The sequence below is a fragment of the Manis javanica genome, chromosome 11 (assembly GCF_040802235.1).
Source record: "Manis javanica isolate MJ-LG chromosome 11, MJ_LKY, whole genome shotgun sequence".
NCBI classification, from domain to species: domain Eukaryota; kingdom Metazoa; phylum Chordata; class Mammalia; order Pholidota; family Manidae; genus Manis; species Manis javanica.
The window spans coordinates 114,274,076-114,296,689 of record NC_133166.1 but is presented as its reverse complement, the minus strand read 5'-3'; the positions used below and the strand labels follow the sequence as shown (position 1 = coordinate 114,296,689).

General features: G+C 56.0%; 2 protein-coding genes and 1 long non-coding RNA gene across 5 annotated transcripts in view; 1 reads left to right on the top strand and 2 right to left on the bottom strand.

Moving 5' to 3' along the window:
- LOC140844573 (anthrax toxin receptor-like) overlaps positions 1–22,127 on the bottom strand; it is a 49,322-nt gene extending 27,195 nt beyond the window's left edge. The window contains exons 1-2 of the mRNA XM_073217470.1: positions 21,684–22,127; positions 19,687–19,755 (exon numbers count right to left, since the gene is read on the bottom strand). Coding sequence (XP_073073571.1) covers positions 19,687–19,755; positions 21,684–21,868 — 254 coding nt within the window. The 5' untranslated portion in view covers positions 21,869–22,127. The remainder of the gene's footprint in view (positions 1–19,686; positions 19,756–21,683) is intronic.
- Positions 2,324–8,212, top strand: LOC140844571 (uncharacterized). Of its 3 annotated transcripts, XR_012123110.1 has the most exons (5): positions 2,324–2,431; positions 4,210–4,455; positions 4,613–4,821; positions 5,915–6,096; positions 6,859–8,212. It is a non-coding gene; the product is annotated as an uncharacterized lncRNA (long non-coding RNA). The 3 variants fall into 3 exon arrangements; XR_012123108.1 differs by having other exon boundaries at positions 5,915–8,210; XR_012123109.1 differs by having other exon boundaries at positions 5,811–7,056.
- Positions 8,242–18,202, bottom strand: LOC140844570 (uncharacterized). Its single transcript, XM_073217469.1, has 11 exons — positions 17,677–18,202; positions 17,533–17,566; positions 16,460–16,539; positions 16,309–16,377; positions 15,712–15,772; positions 15,081–15,173; positions 13,904–13,973; positions 13,231–13,321; positions 11,481–11,705; positions 9,948–10,034; positions 8,242–8,467 (listed from the first exon to the last, which is right to left on the bottom strand). The coding sequence occupies exons 1-11, from the start codon at positions 17,695–17,697 to the stop codon at positions 8,249–8,251; spliced, it is 1,050 nt and encodes a 349-aa protein (XP_073073570.1). The 5' UTR covers positions 17,698–18,202; the 3' UTR covers positions 8,242–8,248.
- Positions 22,128–22,614: the final 487 nt, after the last annotated feature.

Genomic DNA, 22,614 nt, shown 5'->3' with positions numbered 1-22,614 from the left:
AGGAAGAAGGAAAGGGGAGCAGGGTCCAGGGTCCACAGGGGAAGAGCAGGAGGCCCACACGGGCCTCAGCTGCAGTTCTCTGCCCGAGACAGGGCAGGGTCGGCTGTGCGGCAGCAGGGCGGCCCCCCTGCCTGCATATTCTTCACAAGATGCGCTCATGACTCACGCAGAGAGCAAGGCTGAGTCTGGGGAAAATGAAATTCATAATGAAAGACTTTAGCATGATGATAATGTAAATCTAATAATAAAGTTTATAGCAGTAATGTGTGTTTGTTGTAGAAAGTTCAAAGAAAGCAAATAAAAGAAAACAAGAACTCCACTATGCACAGCTCAAATCACTAAGCGAATATAAATATCAAATATTTAATGTGCTCTTCCAGTATTTTAATGCATTTTAAATTCGTTGAGATTTGTAAAAGTGCATATTTGCAATCTGTGTTTTCACTTCAATTGTAACACGAGCATCTTCCTGCGTTGTCATAAACTCTTCGAAAGGGTCGTTTTTAAGAGCAGCCCAATCAGCATGAGTATTCCGTGGCTGCCCATGCTGTCCCCAGTGCTGAACATCTAGGTGGTTTACAGTTTTTGCCTCAAAGACCACATTTATACATATTTGCATTCTTTTGGATTTTTTTTCTTAGGATAGTTTCCAAAGAGTAAATTAATGGACCAAAGTATGACCAGTTTGCAGGCTTTTGGTTCTCATTGCTCACCTTTGTTCTGAAAGGGCTATACGGGGCTTCTCTTCAGGTGGGACCAGGCAGAATCTGCCCTCACTGCCCATCGCCCCCGGAGGGTCAGGAAGTGACTCCAGTGCCCCCACCCCCCGCCACAACCGCCCGCGTTAGAGGCGCTGCCTTTGCTCCGGGGGCCACAGGTGCAGCTGTTGAGCAGCAAGGGCCCCATGTAACTCAGGTTCCCTAGCACCTGGGGAAGGTGGGAGCGAGAAGCAGTGTTTCTGTGGGAATAACCTAGGGACTGTGAGTAAAGACACTGAAAAAGAGAGCGGCTGGGTAGACACGTGAGATGACCCATCAAACCCCGACGGCTAGCGGCCCAACACCGTGAAGATGTGAGCTCAGAGCATCCTGAGACGGGGGCGTGACGGAGAGTCCAGCAGCTCAGTGGGCATGTGGACCTTGAGTTCCAGTCGCTGAAGCCCAGAAGCCCTTGCGGAGTCCGGTTCCTGAGCACTAACAGCGCCGAGGCCCTCCGGCCGGAGCAGGCTGCTGAGTGCCCCCGGGACCTGCCGACCTTCGTCCTCAGGAGGGCAGCCGGACTTTCCGGGCTCCCTGCAGCGAGGTGTGGCCGGCGGCCATCCCTGTGAAGGGCGGGGCGCGCCTCCCTCCCTCTCCTCTTCCTGCCTCGAAGGCGGCTGGGATGCCTGGTGCTTGACTAGCCATTCTGAGCCGTGTGGTGAGCCCATGTGCTCAAGACGGCAGAGCAAAAAGTGCCGCTCCTCCTGGACCGGTGGCCTCCCGAGAAACAGACAGATTTAATGAAGCCACTACAGTTTGTGGCGGTTTTCTGTCCCTCCACCTTGGCGGTGTTTGTCCACATTTGCTCCATCAGAGTTGCACAGGGTCTGTGCTGCCAGACGCCCCCCCCCTCCCGCCTCTGCCACCTCACAGGTCGGCCCTGGTCCTGTCCCAGCCTGCCGTGGGGCCCCCAAGCAGAAGTGTGGGTGGGGCCATGCTATCCCGGGAGAGCCTGGGGTGGCCCGTTTCAAGTCCGGATCAACCCAGGCTTGCATGGGCTGCGTAGTGCTGCCCCCCGACACTAGGGGAGCTCCTAACTCCCGTGACGTCGGGGCGCCTCCCTGCCGGCCACGCCCCCACACGCAGCTCAGCGTCTCCGTGTGCCTTGCCCAGCTGAGCTCCTGCCCCGAGTCCCAGCTTCACCCCAACCTCCTCCGGGGGCAGTTACTGTCTCCCAAAGGACAGGCCCGCCCTGGGGGCCTGGAGCCGTCTGCGGCTGACCCACAGGAAGCGGTGAAGCCGCCCCTCGGTCCTGCAGCCCAGGGCCAGCCCCCCGTCCTAAGGACCCCGAGGCTGCCCTCCCCACCGGGCCCACAAAGCCTAGGCTCAGGCCGGGAGAAGGCTGGGTTCTTGGGCATCTGCCCCACCCTCGGCCCTCCCGCCGCGGTTTCTCCTCTTAGGGGATCGGCCTCGGAGGCTGATGAGGTTGGGGTCCTGGGGTCAGCAAGGAGGACTGAGGCAGCCCCCCCCAATGAACGGGAAGCGTCCCCGCAGGTGGGGGCGACGGCCTCCGGAGGCGGGAGGGGTCCCCGGAAGGCGCCAGGGAAGGGCAGGGGCGTGGCGGGAGCAGGTGGCAGGGGCGGGGAGGGAGCGGCGAGCCCCACGCGGAAGTCAGGGCGGGCGCACACCGGGCCGCCAGCCGCTGCCGACTCCGCGGGGCCGCGGCCATGCAGGTGAGTCGGCCGCGCTGCACCGGCTGCGCACCGACCCCTGCCCCCGCCGCCGCCCGCCCCGGCCACGCCGCGCACCTGCAAGGCGTCGGTGGGGGCCCCTGCATCGCACAAGGCTGAGGAGAGGGTGGCCACAGCCAGACAGAACCCAGGTCACTGGTGTCAAGGCAGGACAGGGAAGGGCAGCTGTCCTCCTGCCCAGCCAGAGACTGTGGTTCCAGGCCGGGCTGTTAGTGAGCGTGTGGGACCCAGGTGGGGAGGGCGTGTCCACCCTCGCGCGCGCCCTGAGTCTAGGCAGGTCCCCAGACCTTGCAGCTTTGCCCTGCAAACGGGGAGGGGAATGTGGCTTACTAGGTAGGGACGCCCAGGGTGGCCCATTGCATTGGGTCCTCTGCCTCCTGGGGGTTCTGCCACCGGAGGGGTGCTTATGGGTCAATGTGTATTTGGTTACAGTCACCCTGCTGGCCTTTGGTTCATCTCAATAGCTGGAGTATTTCTTGGGTCTCCCTTGGCTGGGTCTGATCTCATCGCTACTTACGAGCAGAAGCAACCTCCCTGTGGTTCTGGAAAGCCCAGTGGACCCCCTAAATGTCCACCACGTCCTTCATCTAGTCCCTGACCCAAGCTGTCCCAACCACATGCTGTCCATTCGTTATCTTCTTGTCACACTGTGCCCCATGCCAGGCCCATGGCTCAGCTCAGTACCTACCTGGGGAAGGACTAGAGGGGGAGGCCTTACCTCCTTGCCAGGTCACCCTAATTTGCCCACTCATCTAAATTAGACACAAGTTTGTGCCAATTTAGGAAAGTTCTTCCATTTTCTAGATGTTTTTGAAGCCGTTTCCCCAATTCCACGTTAAGCCTCTATGATTCCAGCTTTGCTCTCCTGACTCCTCCCGGCTTTCCTCTTCTTCGATCCCCACGCCAAGAAGGGGCAGGATTCTCGTTCCTCTTACATCCTATCCTTGACCTCATGACACTAGTTGCCACATTAGAACATCGGAGTTCCTTTCAGAAGCATTCCTTTGAGGTAGGTGTGATTATCACCATTATAGTCAGATGAGGATGTTAGACAAGAAATCGAATTACCTCCTTCTTTAGTAGAATGTTGACTCTAGATCTGGATCTTGATTATGTTAAACGGGAGCTAAGCGAATATGATTCTTCCCTTAGAGTCCAGATTTCAAGCCTATTGCATTGCTAGAAAATCCTTCTGAATTTCAGTAGATGCATAATAAATGCATAATTAGCTCTTTTCTTCTCTTTATATTCCTGCTGAAACAATCCTAACCTCCTCACAAGCAGCTTGATGCCACAACCAAAAAAGGGGGAAGTCACTTCGTTTCTGAGGGCAGAGATCAAAGGACATCAGTAGTTTCTCCATACATTACCTGTTCCAGCTCCCAGCTTCCACCCGACTTACCTACTCCAAAGTCTAGTGAATTTTTATCTAGTTCTTTGAATGTGTACATGCAGATGTGAGTCAGTGTGTGTGTCTGTTTGTGCACACATGTATCAGTGTTTATGTATATATGTGACAGTGTTGAAAAAAATCAACTCTTGAATTATTCTTCCAAAGCTGTTTTTTTTATCATGCCTCGAGTCTTTGGATTTTAACATCCCAAAGAAAAAATTTTGACTCATTTATAATTGGTGTTCTACGGTCATTCATTTCTAGAGATAATAAACCCAGAACCCCCTTTTTTTGTGATTGGCATAGGGACAGGGGTTACCAGAATATAGGATAGTAAGTTCATGTTTTTAAAATCTTGTATCTGCAGGATCCAAGGCAATGGCAATAGGGATGAAAGAGAGGACAGTGGAGGTGTGGCCCAACCAAACTGCCCCTGAGCCGCCCAGCCTGCTGTCTACCTCGCTGTCTTCCTTGAGTCATCACCCTGGTTCCCCAACCTCCAAATGCAGGAAAATGAAGCCAAGATATTTTTGAGTCGCAACCCTACGCTCAACAATATGTTTTGTACTTTCCTGTATGTGTCCTCATTTTTTCCTCAGAGCAATCCTCTGAGGTAGGTAGCAGCATTCTCATTTTTTAATGATGAAGGAGCACAGACCAAAAGAGGTTGGATACCTCATCCAAAGCTCCACAGCTAAAACACGAAAGAGGTGGAGTCCAAACCCTGCCCCCTGGGCCTGCTGACCTCACCATCCATTCCCTACGTATAGGTAAGGGCGCCTCATGAGGGCACGCACTGACACCACACGGGGCGGAGCGGAGACACTAGAGGCGGCGGCGGCAGCAGCAACATGTTTGGGACTCCGAAATCTGAGAAGTAAATTGTGACTAGTTTAGCCGATTGGGGAAAGCAGAGAAGCAATCAGATTTACATCACAGAAGCTGCAAAAGGAATCAGTGACACTAGTCACCTATGGAGGTGAGTATGGGGCTAAAAACAGAATGTTTGGTTGAAAGTCCACTTAACCCGATACCTCTCCTCTGAGAGCAAGTGTGTGACTTCCCTGCCTCGACCAGCACAGGTCTGAGAATTTATACCATGAAAAGCACCAATTATAGAGTCTCTGGTCAGGGGGACCCCAGAAGTCAAGGGTGTCATCCTGAAATAGGAAGATTAAGTGAAAGTTTAGTCTCCCACTGAATGTCAAGACTCCCAGCCGGTCCTCCCCTGGAACCCTGGTTAATCTTCTGGTAATCCTTGAACCAGAGAGCTCAGAACTCAGGCAGCCAGGCTGGAACCCTCCAGACAAGAGATGTCCAGAAAAATATGGACAAAAGGAAAAAACAAAAGAATACAGATGGGAGTTCCCAAGTAACAGCCCAGCCAGGTCGCCACAGCAGACATCACTGCCCGCCCCCCGCTAACGGCCTGGGCAGCCCCGCTTCAGTGAACTGCTGCTGACGTCTAACTGCCAGTATCTGGCTCTCTTTTGCCTGATAGTCTCTCCAAAGCCAGGGAAGGCTGCTCTGTGGGGTTCATAGCAGGCCAGAAGTGCTGGGGAATTACTACCCTCCTCCCTGGGAGCAGCTGTCAGCCGCTGACTGTGAGGATGTCACGTGCACACACACACAGTTTCCTTGTCCTTGCACACATGAACTCTGACATGTATGTTTGCCACCATTTCCCCAAAATCTCTATGCAGAGCTAAGCCTTAGACATGCTCAGTCCCTCAGTCACAGTCAGCATGGTGACCGCCTTCTCTCCCCTGATCCCTTCCCTGCTCCCCTCTGCGTGTCTCCACTGAGTGACTCCATGTGCACACATGACTCAGGGTCTCTTGGGGAACCCGAACTAAGAGGAAAAACAGGTTTTATGCCAAGATCAAGAGCTAGAATGTCATCCACTGGAGGAAAGAACACAGTGAAGCAATGACTTCAAATTTCTGAGGGAATATTTTTCCAATATAGGACTCTGTAAGCAACTAAGCAATGACTTACGTGTGAGAACGGCATACATACATTTTCAGACATGCAAGACCTCGAAGCTTTGCTTCCCATGCCCCTTTTCTCAGGAAACTTTTAGAAGCGGTTTCCTGCTCCACCAGGACAAGGAAATAAAGATGACTTGGTACGTATGAAACAGGAGATCCAACACAGGAGAGGAGGGAGCGGTCTCCCAGGAAGGCCGTGAGGGGCGTGCCGAAGCCCACAGCTGTTCAGCAGGGCTGGAGGGGAGCCGGTCCCACTGGAGCAGGTGAGGACTGAGAGAAGGGATGTCATTCAGAGTACGTGACAGGCTACTGAGTGTGTCTGCGCAAACTGGGGAATATTTGGGGGTTATAGAGTAATGAACGGTAAGCACATGCAAACAGTACACAAAAGGACATTTATTAGATCAAGGGGAACGGAGAGGTTATGCAGCGAGTCACGCCTGTGCAGTCGTAACAGCTGTATTGGACGGATGGGATGAGACAAGAGCCGATGAGGTTGGGGGAGGGGGTTTCTACAACAAGCCCCAGAGAACTGTTTGGACCTTTACACCGTGTGCATGAATAACTTTGATAACAATAAATAAAACTATGAAATTAGTAACAAAACAAACAGCTCAAGTAAAATAAAGACCGGGACCTCTAAACAGGAATGGAGGTGAAACTAGGGATCAGCGACCTGTTGTTTTTTGTGAAAGTCTCAAAAAATAATGGGATTTTTTTGTTTTTGCTTCTTCCTTAACATTTTTGATTGACGTAGAACATACATACCCAAAGTGCACATATCATAAATATACTGCTTGACTTTTTTTCACAGTGTGAGCACAACTTTGCAACTACCACTCAGATCAGGGGACAGTTACAGTATATTCTTATCAGACAGCCCCATGGACCCCCATCCAATCACTGTCCCCAAGGGTGAGACCCTCCTGACTCTGACATCATAGATTAACATCCACTATTTTGTATTTTATACAAATAAGAGCCACACAGTGTGTCATCCTTCGTGTCTGACTTCCTCCATTCAGTGTCATGTCAGTGAGACTCACCCATGGTGTGTGTGCGGTTGCAGAGTCGTGGTCCACCCGGTTTCATTCCGTGATACCCCGTAGTGAGAATACGCCACGATTCACCTGTTCTCCTGTTAATGGCGTCCGTACGGTTTCCGGTCTGGAGCCACTGCGGTGCTTCTACTGGTGCAGCTATAAACATTTTAGTGAATGTTTTTGCTCGACATTATATATGTATTTCTGTGGGATATATATACCTCAGAATGGAATTGCTTGGCCATGGGATTCATGTATGCTCAGTTTGGACATTGCCAGACAATCTTCCAAAGTGATTCACCAATTTGCATTCCCACCAACGGTGTAAAAGAGTTCCAGTTGCTCCACGTCCTGGCCAACTCTTGCTGCTGGTGATGTTTTTCATATCAGTCATTCTGGGGACATGTGGTGGTATTGCATTGTGGTTTTAGTAAACATCTCTCTGATGACTAATGAAACTGAGTACTTTTTCATCGATGTATTGGCCACTTGAATGTCATCCTTCATGAAGTGTCTCTGCAAGTTTTTTGCTCATTTTTTATTGTGTTTTCTGTCTTCTGTTGATTAGTAGAAATTCTTCATTATTTCCTTATTGGTCTTTTGTTGCCTATATGTATTGGGAATATTTTCACTCATTCTGTGGGTTAACTTTTATTTTTGAACTTACAAAATACAAAATACAAAAATAAAAGGAAGACCCAAATATGCTCTCAATAATATGGGTGAATGTAGTAACCACAGTTTTTCATGTGAAACCTTCATGAGAGTGTCTATCAATAATACCTTAATAAAAATAAAAAATAAAATAAATAAAAGGGACTTACATCAAGCCCCAGAGCAACCTGGGATGATAACTAAGGGTCTGATACTCCTCAAGTGGCAGGTAACAAATCCTACCATTTGCAGCAACATGGATGGAGCTGGAGGGTATTATGCTCAGTGAAATAAGCCAGGCGGAGAAAGACAAGTACCAAATGATTTCACTCATCTTTGGAGTCTAAGAACAAAGCAAAAACTGAAGGAGCCTAACAGCAGCAGATTCACCGAACCCAAGAATGGACAGACTAACAGTTACCAAAGGGAAAGGGTCTGTGGGGGATGGGTGGGAAGGGAGGGATAAGGGGAGAAATGGGCATTATGATTAGCACACTAATGTGGGGGGGCACGGGGAGGGCAGCACATCACAGAGAAGACAAGCAGTGGTTCCAGAGCATCTTACTATGCTGATGGTCAGTGACTGTAATGGGGTATGTGGGAGGGACTCGATAATGGGGACAATCTAGTAACCACAGTGTTGCTCATGTAAGTGTATATTAATCATACCAAAATATTAAAAAAACAATATGGGGATTTGGGTGCCGTAGAGATCGCGTCATGGGTTGAGACTTTCAGAGCTGCTTTCCAGAGCATCCAGGTTGCAGCAGGTATGAATGGCATCATTCCGCTGGCAGCGAATGGGTTGCTCACCCTGGCAACATGAGCAGATTCTGCTGAAGTGGGAGCAATGGCAGCTGGGTCGATGGTAGATCCACGTGCCGCAGGACAACGACTCACAATAGGGCATCATTAGGGGGTCGGCAGAATCACACCTCTGGGGAGAAGAGGAGAGAGAGAGAAAGTTACTGAGAGGCCACTGGAATTGGGGGCTGAAGGCTGTGGTTTCCCTCACTCCTGGGGTTGCCAGGTTCCTTGTCTTCTCAAGCCCACCCTTGTCCTGCTGGCCCGAGTTCCATGGATACACCCCTAGGTCTGCCTAGCGGCACCGTGTAGCGTGCTAACATCGGGCTTCCGAGAAACTGTCTGTCCCGCATCGAGCCTCAGAGCGCAGTCTGCCCATATCCTGTCCTGGGCGCCTCTGTCTCTGGCCGGAAGTCCACTCTCCCCTTCCTGTGTGCCTACTGCCTGGCTGGGCCCTTGGCCTCCCTGCTCAGGCCTCCTCAAGCGTCTCGTCTCCCCTGGGAACCTGGCTCTGCCTTATCCTACTCCAGGCCTCACACAATCACCCTCCCCGAGAAGCAGCTCCTGGCAGCTGCCACCTTCAGCTGTGCTTCCCCTCTGCCCGGGCCTCCAGCCCTGGGGCCCAGCTGGCTTGCTAGACTCCTCACCACCACGCCCCGCCCTTGTCAGCAGCCTGGCCTGCGTGCACGCAAAGCCTGTGACCCTGCCCTGCATGGGGCAGGCACTGTGGCAGAAAGACCCCCAGCAAGGGGCTTCTATCTCTGGCAGGTGTGTTTTGGGCTCCCCGGGGCCCCACACTTCCTGCAGGGAGAGCAGGATGGCTCTCAGCTACCCCTTGATGCTTAGGAGGACTTAATGGATCTGTCAAAACTAATGTAGAATCAGGGAGACGGGGGCAGAGCCTGACAGACACCGCAGGGCTCTTTCTTTCTCAACACCTGCAACCGGGAGCCCATCCACCCCTGTCATCTCCGGGCCTTGCGGGACGGGGTTCTCCTCACTGCATGGGGCCCAGGTTCTGGGGTGGGGGGTACTTCAGGCCCCTCCTCCAGGTGCCCGTCTCCCTTCCTCAGTGGGTTCCCGGGACCCTGCAGTCCTCTCCCTCACTCTGCTGAGGGGACGTCTGCAGGAGCAGCAGGTGACACTCTCTTTTTGGGGAGTGTTCATGGCAGGAGGAACTCGGCACAGAACTTCCCTGGCTTTTCCTGACCTGGGCGAGCTGTGCCGTCCCGTGTGTTCTCACCAATCCACCCAAGGGCCGAGGAAGCCTGAGCTTGGCTGGAGCGGACGACAAGCTCTGCCAGCACCGCGGACGGGCACCTGTCGGCAGCCACCCACATCCAGAAGCCTGGGCCCGTGATAAGGGGAGACCCGGGGGCGGGGACCAGCTGGGGGTGGGGAATATGGGCCCTCACGCCTTTTCTCTGTCCCAGGCCTCTAGGGCCCGGATGGTGTCCTTACTGTGGTGCCGGGTGATCAAAGCCCAGCACCCATAACCTCACCACCACAGAAGCCAGGCCTTCTGGGCCCGTGTCTGTGGGGCAGGAGCCGCCTGCCCCTGGCCGCCCTCGGCCCAGCCTGGGGCATCAGCACCTGTCTAGGGCCCTTCTCACCTCTGGTTCCTTCATCTTCTCTTTATCAGGATTCCTACAGCACGATCCAATGACCGAGGGGCACTTCTGGGCCAGTGCGGCTGGGCTCTAGAAGGAGAAAACAGTGTCTGCTTCTTGGCGGGCAGCTCCTGGGGTAGGGACACTGTGGCTGTTGCCCTACACCTGTCACTTCCTGGCCACTCCGCCAGTGTTTGCTGGGAGAACTCAAGGACCGAGGGGCAGCACCGTGTCCCTTAGGAGAGAGCCGCCCTAGTGCAAACCCGGCAACTCTTAGTTTGCAAATGAGGCTGCTCCCCAAAAGGGCAAGAAATTCTATCACCTCGCCTTCGTTCCCGGGGCAGCCCTCCTTAGAGAAGCCTGGCTCTGGCTCAGCCGTGCACACAGGAGGGGGCCTGCTCTGCAGCAGAGGGACAGAGCAGGGCCTTGGGTGTCCACCTGAGGGCTCGCTGCATGTGGGTCTGTGGCCGGCTGGCTCCACCTGCCTGCACTGAGCCCACCCTTCCCCGTGGGTCCCCGGGCAGACATTCAGCCTAGGATGCCTGGTGCTGCTGCAGGCGTCTAACAGGGGGTTTTCATCAGCACCCTGTATGTCTTATGAAGACAAGAGATCCTCCCCTTCCCTTCCTGCTCCTCCCCGCTTCCTCCGCACACCCTGAACCGCCCCTGTGCCCGGCCCTCAGGGAAGTCCACCCGGCACCCTGGCTTCCTGTCCTCAGGCCCCCAGTGTGCAGACCTCAGGCCTTCCGGCATCTTGCTGGGGCTGCCCCCTCACACCCCCGGGGTCCTTCCTCCCACAGTGCTCCCGCGCCTGCCCTTGGGAGCCCAGCTAGCCGGGCCTCTGCACCCGCCCTACCCGGGGCCCGCCTCTGCCCTCTGCTGTTGCCCTGGTTAGGCAGCAGAATGGCCACATGCCATGAAGGTGACATTTTTCCCCAGTACCCCAGGGACCAAGGCCCATCGAGACACCAGTCCTGGAGCTGCCATGGCAGGAATGGGGCCACTTCACTTCTGTTCCCTGCCCAGACTGGCGCCCAGCACGACCGGGTCCTGAGTAGTGACTGGGAAGGAAGGACAGGGCTCCAGAGATGGGCAGAGGCCATGTGTGTTTTTAAAGGCACAGCTGCCCCAGAGGAGAGCAATCGGGGGGCACCTGGCCCTCCCTTTGGGGCCATCGCTGCCCAGGCAGGGTCTGTGCTTTCCTCCAATCCACAGCAGAGGCCCCTCCCTGGCCTTTGTCCCTGTGGGTCCTTCAGAAGCCTGAGTCAGGGCCTGGGGTCACTTCTCCTCAGGGGTAGGGCTGCTCACAGGTCCCCTCTCTGGGCCAAGCCTGAGGCACAAAGCCCCTCAGAGGCCAGGCTGTGTGCCCAGGAATGGGAGGGCAGCTCTGAGGCTCCATGTGCGCAGGTGATGACCTCAGAACTGACGGGAACCTTCCCACAGGCGGAATCCCGGGGCAGCCAGGAGTCCCCATACTTTGGGGGGCTGGCTGGGGAGTGCCTGGGCCACAGGGCTGTGTAGTCAGGGGTCACTCACACTTTTACTGCGCCATCGCCAGATACAGCAGCAGCACAGCACCAGGAAAAAGGGCAGCGTCAGGAGGGGCACAGCCCAGTAGAGAGAGTGTAAACTGAGGAACACCCCTCTGGGAGGCCCTCCATCTGGCTGAGTATCCTCTGCGTCTTCCGGCCCACCATCTGGAAGGGCTCTTCGTTGGGCAGGCGGTGGTGTGGCACCCAGTAGGGCAGGTGGGGTCCCCTCCTGAGGAAAGCACACGTGCTAAGTCCTCGTGCACCTGGGCAGCTTCCTGTGGTGCCCGTCACTTGGCATCCCACCCCACACCTCCAAATCCACCTTTCCCCCTTACACTCAGATTGCCCCACTCTGAGAGGCCACAGCGGGACTAGGAGCCAGGGGCTGGGCCCTGAGGGCCCCTGAAGCACCCTGCGCCACAGACCCTGCTCAGAGGCTCTGACCCAGAACCCTGCCAGGGTGTCCGGCGTCCTCCGTGCTGGGCCACAGGCAGCGCCCACTGCATGCCCGGGCTGACAGCACAGGGGCCTGGGGAGGTGCCCCCCAGTGAAGGCACACAGGGGGTACAGGGGGGCTCCTGGGGCCGGGATGAAGGGGGACTACAGCATCAGGGCAGCACCCTGGGTCTATCTCCCCATAGCCTGGCCCTCCCTGGCCCCTTCCCAGAGCTGCTCAGCCCCTCTGAGCTGCACTTCCACATCCGGAGGAGCGAGTGAGGGGACACCTGTGAGGTTTAGGGTTCATAGCCCATCCTGGTACAGGGCAGGCCCGTAGGGAATGGGGGCTTCTGTCCTGTTCTTACTCATAGTCACGGAGAAGCCCACTGCATCTGTGCAGTCAGGGGCTGCAAGGCCTGAACCGGTCACCAAAGTGCGATGCTTCAGGGAAGGGGGAGAGGGACAGGGCGAGGTGGACTCCGTGCCAAGGAGGCGGGGCCGAGGAGAGGGGAGGCCAGGCCAGGGCTGGGGGGAAGCCACTGTGCTGGGAGTAGACACCGGTTGGCTCCTGAGTTCTTCTCCCAATGTGCCTGTTGAAGGGCGCTTGTCACCAGGTGGGACCCCAATGGGCAAGTGGGTCAGTTCCGTCTGCTGCCCGGAGCAGACATCCAGGGATAAGTATAAACAGACATGCCCAGGAGTGTCAGTGCTGTCGGAAGCCAGGCTTGGGGGCAGGGGCTGTACCCACAGCAGGGCCGGAGCACCAGTGCAGTGGAAATTCACCTCCACTACGCAGGGCCACAGGGGGTCCCAGCCTCCAGGGCTCCTGGGTCTGGGACCCCAGTTTTGAGGGCCTGGACTTTAGCTCCCTGCACACAGCCTCCAGCCTCCACCCCCACCTAAGCCAGACCCAGAGGGAGCTCTGAACTCCCCACCAGGAGACCCAGGCCAGGGAGGCGGCAAGGTGGAAGTCATGGGGCCCCTCTCAGCACTGTCCCAGAGTCTGCTTGGAGCTCCAAGTGCGGGGTGCCATGTGCCTTCAGGGAACCTGGGCTTGCAACAGGGCAGAGGAGCTGCACAGCCGCAGACACCTTCACAGGGGTACCCCCAGGACACTTCTGCAGCCTGAGCGGGGGCACCGCTCCCCAGGGAAAGGCTCAGGGGCTGCCGTGGCTGTGAGGTGCTGCCCAGGTGCCCAGCTGCCCAAGCGACTTGCTTGGCCTGCCCTGGACACTGTTCCTGCCTTTGGCTTCCCAGTGTGTCTCCCTGTCTGGGGATGGACAGAGTACAGTCCCAGGGGGTGGCAGCAGTCTCACCCTGGACATCGCACAGGTCCTCCTGCTGATCTCTAAATCCTTCTTGATGAAGGTGAGGCCATTATCCAGGCTGATATCGATGAGGACGGCGCTAGAACACAGAAAGGGCAGATGGTTACCTGCAGCCCAGTCGGTGACCCGCAGCCCAGACAGCACCGTGCATGCGCTTGGCTAAACCTGCTCCCGACCGTGGTCCTCGTTGTAACGGCTCTGATCAGCGGGCCTTCAGGACCCCGAGTAGGGGGCAGCACGGGGCAGGAGGGCCCACCCCAGGGGAGATGAGGCCCCCTGTGCAATGAAGGCTGAGCAGGCCGTGAGGAGCCCTGCAGGGCCCAGATGCCCTCGTGGCCACGGGCCAAGTGGCGAGGCGGGCTGTTTGGTGTCACCTCCCAAACTCTTTTCCATGACAGAGCATGCTGGCTTGGCCCTGAAAGGTGCCTGGGCCACAGGTACCGTCCCTGGGGCCCGGCACCTCCTGCATCCTGCCCTCCTTGACAGAGCCTGGGTGACAGGGGATCACAGCCCCTCAGGGGACCACCCGCATAGGTGGGTGCAGAGGAAGCCCTGAGCCCTCCCAGAACTGGTGTGAGCAGCTCCTCCAGAGGACGCATCACGCACGCTGGTCCCGCCATAGTGCCCATAACTGACCACATTCCCTGAGCTTTACGCTTACCGGCCCTGATTATTCATCTCCAGTCCTGGGCAGGTAATGGAGGTGTCTTCCACCGATACAGCCTTCATTCCTGGAAGAAAGTGACACGCAAATAATGTCAATGGACGTGTCCCCACATCCCCGACGCCCCTCCTGTGGCCCTTGGCAAGCAGAGCTCGCCCCTTGGCGGATGTCGGCTCCCGTTCTCTGCCTGCCTGGGAGCACCTGCCTCACAACAAGTGCCGTGCTGCTGACCCGACTGTCAGATCAGCTGCGACCTTCTGAACATTCTTACCCCTTTGTTGGAGCTCAGAATGAAAACTCAATGCTAAGTATGCTCAGGGGAAAGGATTGGTGTCTGGGTGGGGAAAGGCTAGGAGTAAATGGGCAAAAATACCCAAAGCGGTGCAAACTGACTTTCCCATTGGATGTGCCCAGTCCGGAGAGGAGGAGGATGGGACGGCAGCCCAGCACGCAGAGGGGCCTGGACAGGCATGAGCGACTGGAAAGGAGTTTTCAAACCAGTATTACATGCACGGGATGAATTCCCATTTAGGAGTGTCCTCTCTAATTTCTCTTAAGAGTGTCTTTCACTTCCTTGGTTAGGTTCATTTCTAGGTATTTTATTCTTTTTGATGCAGTTGTGAATGGAATTGTTTTCCTGATTTCTCTTTCTGCTAGTTCATCATTAGGGTATAGGAATGCAACAGATTTCTGTGTACTAATTCTGTATCCTGAGACTTGGCTGAATTCAGATATTAGTTCTAGTAGTTTTGGAGTGGAGCCTTTAGGGTTTTTTATGGCATCATCTTTCAATCTCAAGTGAACACACCATCCTGGCAGACCTGGCAGAGACTCAGAGCCCTGGGGCTGCGTCGACTTCCCTCCCACAGACTAATGGACTCGAGTCCTTGCCTCCCAAGGGAAGGGAGAGCCCAGGAAAGGGTGGGGGTGCATCTCTTAGGGTGCACCCCACCCCACACCCCGCCAGGGCTACAGGACAGGCTGCTCCCGGGGGTATGACGGTGCTGGGGATCGATTCAGTCCTGGGCACGAGCGGCAGGTGCCCAGGCGATCAGCCAGTGACCCCTTCCACCGTCCATGCTACTGGTTTTTGGGGTGTGCACAGTGAATGGCCAGCATGGGCCCTGATTTGCTGGGGGACAGCTGCCACCGGGGGACAGGAGGGGCTGCTTACGGATGATTTCCTTCCCAGTGCGAAACTGACAGACAACGTCATCGTTGCGAACGCCCTGCAAACCTTTTCCAATAACCTTGACGGTCTTTTTCCCTGCAAGAGTAATATCCAGACGTCTGTGTGGGGAAGCGCGGCGGTATTTCCCTCAGATCACGGCTATGGCAGGCCACCCCCACAACAGATTTCCCATGAACCTTTGGAGCGTGCAGCTGTAGCTGAACCCACATCTGGGCAACCCCCTGGCCAAATCTCCTTTCGGTCATTGATGGCGTACTCCCGGGAGCCTGGGCTGGGTGCAGCCTTAGGTGCCTCTCCCCACTTCCCATGACCCATGAAGTCCATCCATTAAAGGCCCCCAGCCTAGTTTCCTCCATAGGCGCAAACCCAGCCAGGGGTTTCTGCTCTGAAATCCCAACGTGCCCCCTCATGGGTGCAGGCACGGACCAGGCAACGGTGACATTATACACATTCACACCACACGTGCCACACACACACACACACACACACACGGTGCGCTCATACACACCACACAGACTGGAACCACATACAACACTCCCACCACACACATGGCACATTCACAAAACACACACACACACACTCCTGCGTTTACAACAGCGACCCCAGTTATTACCTCTAGTGCAGAGAGAGGAGAAGTCCAGAGACGTAATCTCTACACAAGACCTGGCTATGAGCTGCAGTAGAGAGAGAGAGGAGTGGCAGGGTCACGGGCGTGGACGGCGGGGGCGCGGCGTGCAGCCCCCTCCATGCCCCCTCACTCACGGGGTCAATGATGTCTTCCAGTCCGCTGTATCCGGTGTCCACTGCAAGCACATGACCCACTGTGCCAGCAATTTCCAGGAGCTGAAAGGGAGAGGAGACAGCCTGGGCCCACAGCCAGGGGTGATGACCCAGAGGTCCCCATCCCAGGACACAGACACGGAGGGCTACACCCCGGCACCTCCAGCAGCCCCCGCTCAGGGGAGGGAAAACACTTCCACGCTCACCTCTGCTGTGTAGGTCTTACACAACACTTGCTACTCATTCTGAACGGCCACCTTGCACATCTTTCAACTCCCTGGGCCCAGCCTCAGCGGACAGGCCCCCCCGTACTCCCCAGGGACCTCCTGGTGGGTGGAGGCCCATCGTCTGGGCGACCCTGAGAGCGCCGTCTTTGAAGCTTTCCCCTGCGAGGCTCCCAAGGGACCCCCCTTTCGCTGCTCAGAATTACCTGGTATTTCTGGGAATCTTGCACACCCACGAAATACAGAGTTGCCCCCAACTGCCTGGATTTTTCAGCCTGAGAAAGAGGAAGTGTTGGGTATAATAAATTTGGTCCAAATATGTGGACCCAAAGGCTGGTAACAATGGGCTTAACTCACTTCAACTTTTGTCTCCGCAAAGGATTCTGGTAGGAGTGGTCCACCTGTCAGCGCGATGATGAGGCTGGGGACCCTCTCTCCTGCGGGAGAGGCAGGGCGTGACTGGGTCAATGAGAGCAACGGCCACAGGCTTCCAGGACCCGAGCACTGCTCCCCACGCCTCACCCTCCTGGGGAGAGGCCACCCCGACCTGAGCACCTGCCACCCACATGCCTGGAAGGCTTTGCAGCTTATCATGCAACAAGGAGGGCCTCCAGCCCAGGACCCACTTTGCAGATGAGGAGACTGAGCCCAGCTTAGGGTTCCTCCTACAGAACTGTCACTTCTCCCAGATGGCACAACCTTAGCCCTGAAAGGCAACGCCAGCAATTTCACAGGACAAGCACCAGCCTTCCAGGAGAGCAAAAACAGGAGGGGGCACCCCTACTGTGCGCGACTCCCGCCCGGCCACGCAGGCCCGTTCCAGCTCTGGGCCTCACCCACAGCTCTCCCGCGGGCACCTGCACACCCAGGCTCAGGGCTCGAGTAAGAGGCAGGTGAGCAGTAGAACCCCTCCCAGGCTCAGTGCCTCTCCCGGGGCCACACAGCTTCCCTAGACCCTACAGCCAAGGTGAGGATGCTCCTGGGACAGGCACAGTCGCTCACACTGCGGGAGACCCAGAGCAGGAGCCTCAGCCCAAGGGCAGGAGCTGGAGGGAGAAGGAGTCAGGGCGGAGCGCCTGCTCAGCAGGGGGAAGCGCGGGCTCCCTCCTCACCCTGAGGCCCCGCCGCTCCAGGACCCTCTGGGTCTCCCCCTCTCTCCTTCCTGCAGCCCGGCTCCAGGGCCAGCGCCCCCCACTTCCTAGGAACCATGGCGTCGTCCGCGTGACCCCTGGCTGTGCTGCGGAACATCACGGGGTGGCTTTCAGCCCCACCCCTCAGAGCGGGAGGCTGCCGCTCAGAGAGGGCAAGCAGCTGGTCCCGGCGTCAGCGCCAGGACGCGGCCTGGGCAGGGCCGCCCCGGCCTCAGGAAGGCCCAGGCCTGGCTCTTTCCCGGGACTCCACCGCCAGGAAGGAGGAAGCAGCTCCCTTACCTGCAGCACGTGTTCTTTCCATCTGCTCATTCGCCTGCAGCAAAAGGAAGGAAGATGTTGGGGGGGGACAGTGAGACGACCCAGTGATGACCCTCTGCCAACCTCATAAAGCAGAGGCACATCCCAGAAATCTAGATTCCGTACCCTTTTCAATCCGTGCTGCATATTTATGGCTCCTGAAGGTATGACATTCAACAGATCGACAAGACCAGTGTTTATTTTATTTCTGAAAAGAAAAAATCAGAGCAGGTGGGAGATGGAATGAGGGGTTGCCTCTTACAAGCGGCCCCAGGCTGTCCTTGTCCGTCTGCACGAGCAGCCCTTCCGGGACGGGTGAGGGCCACGTCAAGCAGCCCTGGCCCGGCCCTCTGCCCCGTGCCTTTGGCATTGGCTGGCCTGGTTCCCACCGTCCCAGTCCCGTATCCGGTGAGTGGGGTGGGGAGGGCACGCGTCTGTCTAGCCCCATAGGTGTGGCCTGGGCTCTCTGCGCTCAGCTCTGTCTAAGCCGTGCAGAACTGGGGACCTCACCCCGGGATACACCCTGACTGCCCCCGGTGAGTATGGGGAGATGCCAAGTGTGATTCCATCACAGTGTGACTGGCAGCACGACCGCCCCCCGGGGGCCCTGGTGAGGGCACACTGTTCTCCCACCCTTAAGGCAGAGCTTGGGAAGGTCACCGTGGCCCCTCCTGTCCACGGGCCCTGGGCCCCTCCAGTGCACGGTCCTCGGGCCGTCTGCTGCTCCTCCCACTCCCAGCCATTTTCCTCCATGAGAATCTGAACCTCCCTGCTACTCAGAAGCTCCATCCCCTCCCGCCTCCCGCCTAGACCCTCCTGGGATGCAGGCCCACGGGGCCTTCCTCCAGCACCCTGCCCCAGCCTGGTGTTCAGGACCCACTCCTGGGCTCCCCTCACCAGACTCAGGGGGAACACGCTCCCCTCCACTGCAGCACCCACACTTGGGTGATACCATCCGTTCGTCCCTGGTTCTGACTGTCCCCTCTTCCCCAGTGGCCCGGGGCAGAAAGTGACACACAACCGCAGGTGCCAGGCTGTGTCCCTAGAGGCCCCCACATCTGCTCCACCTGATCTGGGAATCTTCGCAGTCGGCCTGCTCTAGGGAAAGGGTAGAGCACGGAGGGCTGGGCTCGGAGGGGAGGAGTCTGCCTACCAGCACAGGGTCCGGCCAGGGCCAGTGCACAGGGGGCAGCGGGGCCCCCGTGGCCAGGGCTGAAGGTCAGGGTGGGCAGAGAGGGGAGGGCCCAGGACACCGTGCCTTCACACCCGTGCGCTCCTCGGTGTGGCTCAGGGGCCCCCTCTGCTCCCTGGCCCTCCCTGTGGCCTGATCGCTGGGTCTGCTCTAGGGGATCAATGAAACACTTACCTGTCCGAGGTCAGCTGCATATTGACATGGCCGTGCATCGAGTACGTAATGAATGACATGCGTTGTTCAGGGCTTGGGAGGAAACATGGGCATTTGAGTGTTTCACACAGGCTGATGTGCAACAGGCAGGGGGCGCCCCCCAAGTTCCCTGCTCTCCGTTCTGTCTCTTAGTGTGGAGCCCATTTCCTGGACTCCACAAGTTCTCATCACTTTAGTGAAGGATCATGAGGCCCGGCAGGCGCGCAGCCCTCCTGTCAGAGTGCGGCAGAGCGCCCTGCGGACCCAAAGCCCGGAAGTCTGTTTCCCTCTCTGCCTCTCTCTCTCTCTCTCACTCACACACACGCGCACAGGGCTGCTGCGTGCACAGGAGACAGGCAGCTACCTGCTCTTCACGAGGGCCTCCCTCGCTGGCCGCCCCTCTCCCCTCCTGACAGATTCTTGGTCCTTTCCCTTCTCCTCCTCCCTGGACGATCTTCCCCACCTCCCTCCCCCTCGCCTCAAAGAAATTATGCTCCCTCCTCAGCCATTCATATTTCCTAATCTGTGAGGGCCTCCAGGGAAGATGTGCCCCTGAAAACAAGGACAGACCCCCAGGAAGGAGCCACGCAGGGCTGCAGAGATCTTAGGAAACAAGTGTGATCTGTCCTTCTCTCCTGTTTGGAACACTGCCCTGAGCTTTGCGACCTGAGGCAGGCCCGGGTCTACTGCATCTAAACAGCAAGGCACTCAGAGAGGAAAACGCCCTGCAACACAGAGCTGAAGAGCCGTACTTTTTAAATCTGTTCACCAAATCCCGCACAAAGCTCTGTGTGAACATCCAGTTGTGTACACCTTGTGATCTGAAAAAGAAGAAGACGTGAGTCAGAGACGGAGGTGCATGTATCATGTGAGCAGAGTTGCTGCCTTCCCTGCCTTCCACAGGCCCTTAGCAGGCTCCTCCGTGAGGGCCCCCAGCTCCTGAAATAGCTGAAGCCACCACAGCACCGGGAGAGAAATCACTGGGTTACCCTCGTGGTGACTTCATTCAATGTGAGTGGCAGCCACTGACCGATCCACCCTGCGTGGGAGGGGACAGGGGACTTCTCGGATGAGGGGCTTTGGTGGCAAACACGGGTGGTTGATCCTGCTACCTGGGAATGTTAGGAAATGAGGAGGGATGCATTGGTCGGTAAAGCCTCCAGATTCTATAACACAAGAATGTGAGAGCTCACAGGCAGCCACAGGGCCCTACGTTCCCCAGCAAGGAGGCAGTAGGGAACAGGGCAGACGCGTGGGCTTCTGGCACTCAGGGCTCCAGCCACGATTCAGTGCCCCCCTCCTAAATGAGAATGGAGACACGGGCATCAATAGGCAGCTCCACAATTAAACCTCGAGGCCAAAACATCCTGGTGATATAACTCTTCTGGGAGAGTGGAAGTACAGAGCAGAATCATATAAGGGAGCTGAGATGTAACAAAGCTAAATTCTCTTCTTCCCCAGTAAGGAGATCACAGAGAATATGTAACCTCAAGCAGCAAGAAACAGCATAAAGTATAAACATGCTGTAGTGTATAAACACGTTATTAGATACATGGTCACAATGTCAAAAAAATAAAATCTGGAATACTTGCAAATGGCTGTCTCTGAAGAGGAGGATCAGAAGGGGGTGGTGTGGGCAAGAGCCTCAAGGTGTGCGTGTGTGTGCGTGTGTGTGTGTGTGCGTGTGTGTGCGTGTGCGCGCGTGTGTGTGCGCGTGTGTGCGTGCGTGTGTGTGTGTGTGCGCATTTCTAATGTGTTCTATCTTAAATTTATGTTCAAGCATTTCCTTGATAAATTTAAAAATGAAATTACAGACAAACTAGTGGCATGAAGTGTGAAAAAGACAGACTTGGAAGCTCTAAACCTTAGTTTCCACAAAGAAACACTGACCAAACAGAGGCTTAAACTGGAAACACTATACTTCCATGGAAAACAATCTACAAAGGTAGGCAGAAACCGAGGGAAAAAGAAACAAGAAAATATAAGAGGAGCAGAAAGCAAACAATAAGATGATACAGCCAGGCCTTACACACCAAGCATCACTCTAAATGTGTGTGGCACCGGGTGGCTGAGTACATAATAAAACCCAAATATTTGCTGCTTACAAAAGACTCATTCAGTTCTAAAGATATATGTCGGTTAAAAGTGAAGTGATAGAAGAAATTCTATGCAAGCGGAAATCAGAAGAAATCAGCCATAGTTAAATCAGATAAAATAGGCTTTAAGCCAAAAATGGTAACAAGAGCCAGTGAAACAGGATTCTGGGTAAATGGTGGAGTAGAGAGAGCCTGAAGTCACCTTCTCCACCAGATCTACACTTACACGCAGAGTCTTTCACCCTGAAGAAGAGTGGAGACTGAAGTGACCACCACCTTTTATACAGAGAGGGACGGAAAGATCACGCACACATGGAACCCCAAAGCAGCAGGAGACACAGAGACGCAGGAACCCCAGGAACCCCAATCCCAGCACAGCAATTTCCCCGCCTGCTGATTAAGGGGCATGCAGGCCACAGATCTGGGCCATGTGGTTGGAGGGACTGAGTCCTCTAGAAACCACATGGTGGCCTTCAATCCTTTTCAAGAGGAAAGTCCCAGGGAACAAATGCCTGGGGCATTCTTTCTGCCCCAGGGAGTCCGCAGATGTGATCGGACAGTCCCTGCTTCCCTCTCTCAGAGCCTGGGGCCCCCTACTGACCCCAGGGACAGCACTGTTCTATGGCAGCGACTAGAGCAGGTGGGCCACTCACGAGTCTAGGACGAAGTACACGTCGTAAGTGCTCCAGCAGGATTCCCCATCTGCTGGGCTCTCCTGGAGCCTGGAGCTGGGGTCGTGACCTTGGTCCTGGGTGGGGTAGCGGAGGGTGCTCCTGGTGGTCGGGAGCGGAGATGGCGGCAGCAGCAGCAGGAACACCACCAGCATGGGGCCCCGCATCCTGGGGCCGCTGTTCTTGCCTCGGCCCAGTCCCTGGGGGCCCAGGCGGGCCCCGTAAACTGCAGGCCACCTCAGGCTAACACCTCCTCTGCTTCCTCGCGGGCTCAGGGTCCTCGGCACTCCCGACCTCAGCTCTACTCACGCTCTGATCAGTATACCTTGCACCTGCCAGCAGCCACCTGATACCTGCCCTGTGGGTCCAAGTAGCAAGTGGTGGGCTGTGGGGTGATGGCCCCGCTACTTATGCACCTTCACCCCGCCCTGCTGACGTAGGTCCATTATGATGGACAATAGGTTGCCCTGGTGACCTTGTGAACTGCAGCTCTGCCGGGTGCTCTCCCTGTGGGCATCCCCAGGCAGGAGTTTGAAGGGGCAGTAAGATTTGTCCTCCATTTGTCCCTTATCCCAAACCCTCCCAGGGAGTCTACAATTTCAAGGAAACCCGGCCCTTTGGTAAACTGACAGAGGGCAGCTGAGGGGGCCTCCACACAGACATCACTGAGTGTGGGGAGGTGGAGAGAAGAATGCTCTAAGTTTATTTGTGGGGACACTGAAGTCACCCAAGGGATAGAAGGATCTAGAAGAAGGCTGTGAAAGCAGGCCAGTGTCCTTTGTGAATGCGGGACATTCCAGTTATCTGCTCTGTGTATTGAACCATCGCAGACCTAGGGACATAAAGCAGAAAAATTTCATATGCGCACAGGTTCTGTGGATTAGAAATTCAGAGATGTCTGAGCGGGCACGGG

Excerpts from the sequence above, each read along its gene's own strand:
- LOC140844570 (XM_073217469.1), bottom strand. The coding sequence starts at position 17,697 with ATGCAGCACGGATTGAAAAGG. Across the intron at positions 15,773-16,308 it reads AAGATTCCCAGAAATACCAG|CTCATAGCCAGGTCTTGTGT; the intron begins GTAATTCTGAGC and ends TCTCTACTGCAG. Across the intron at positions 13,974-15,080 it reads CACTGGGAAGGAAATCATCC|GAATGAAGGCTGTATCGGTG; the intron begins GTAAGCAGCCCC and ends ACTTTCTTCCAG.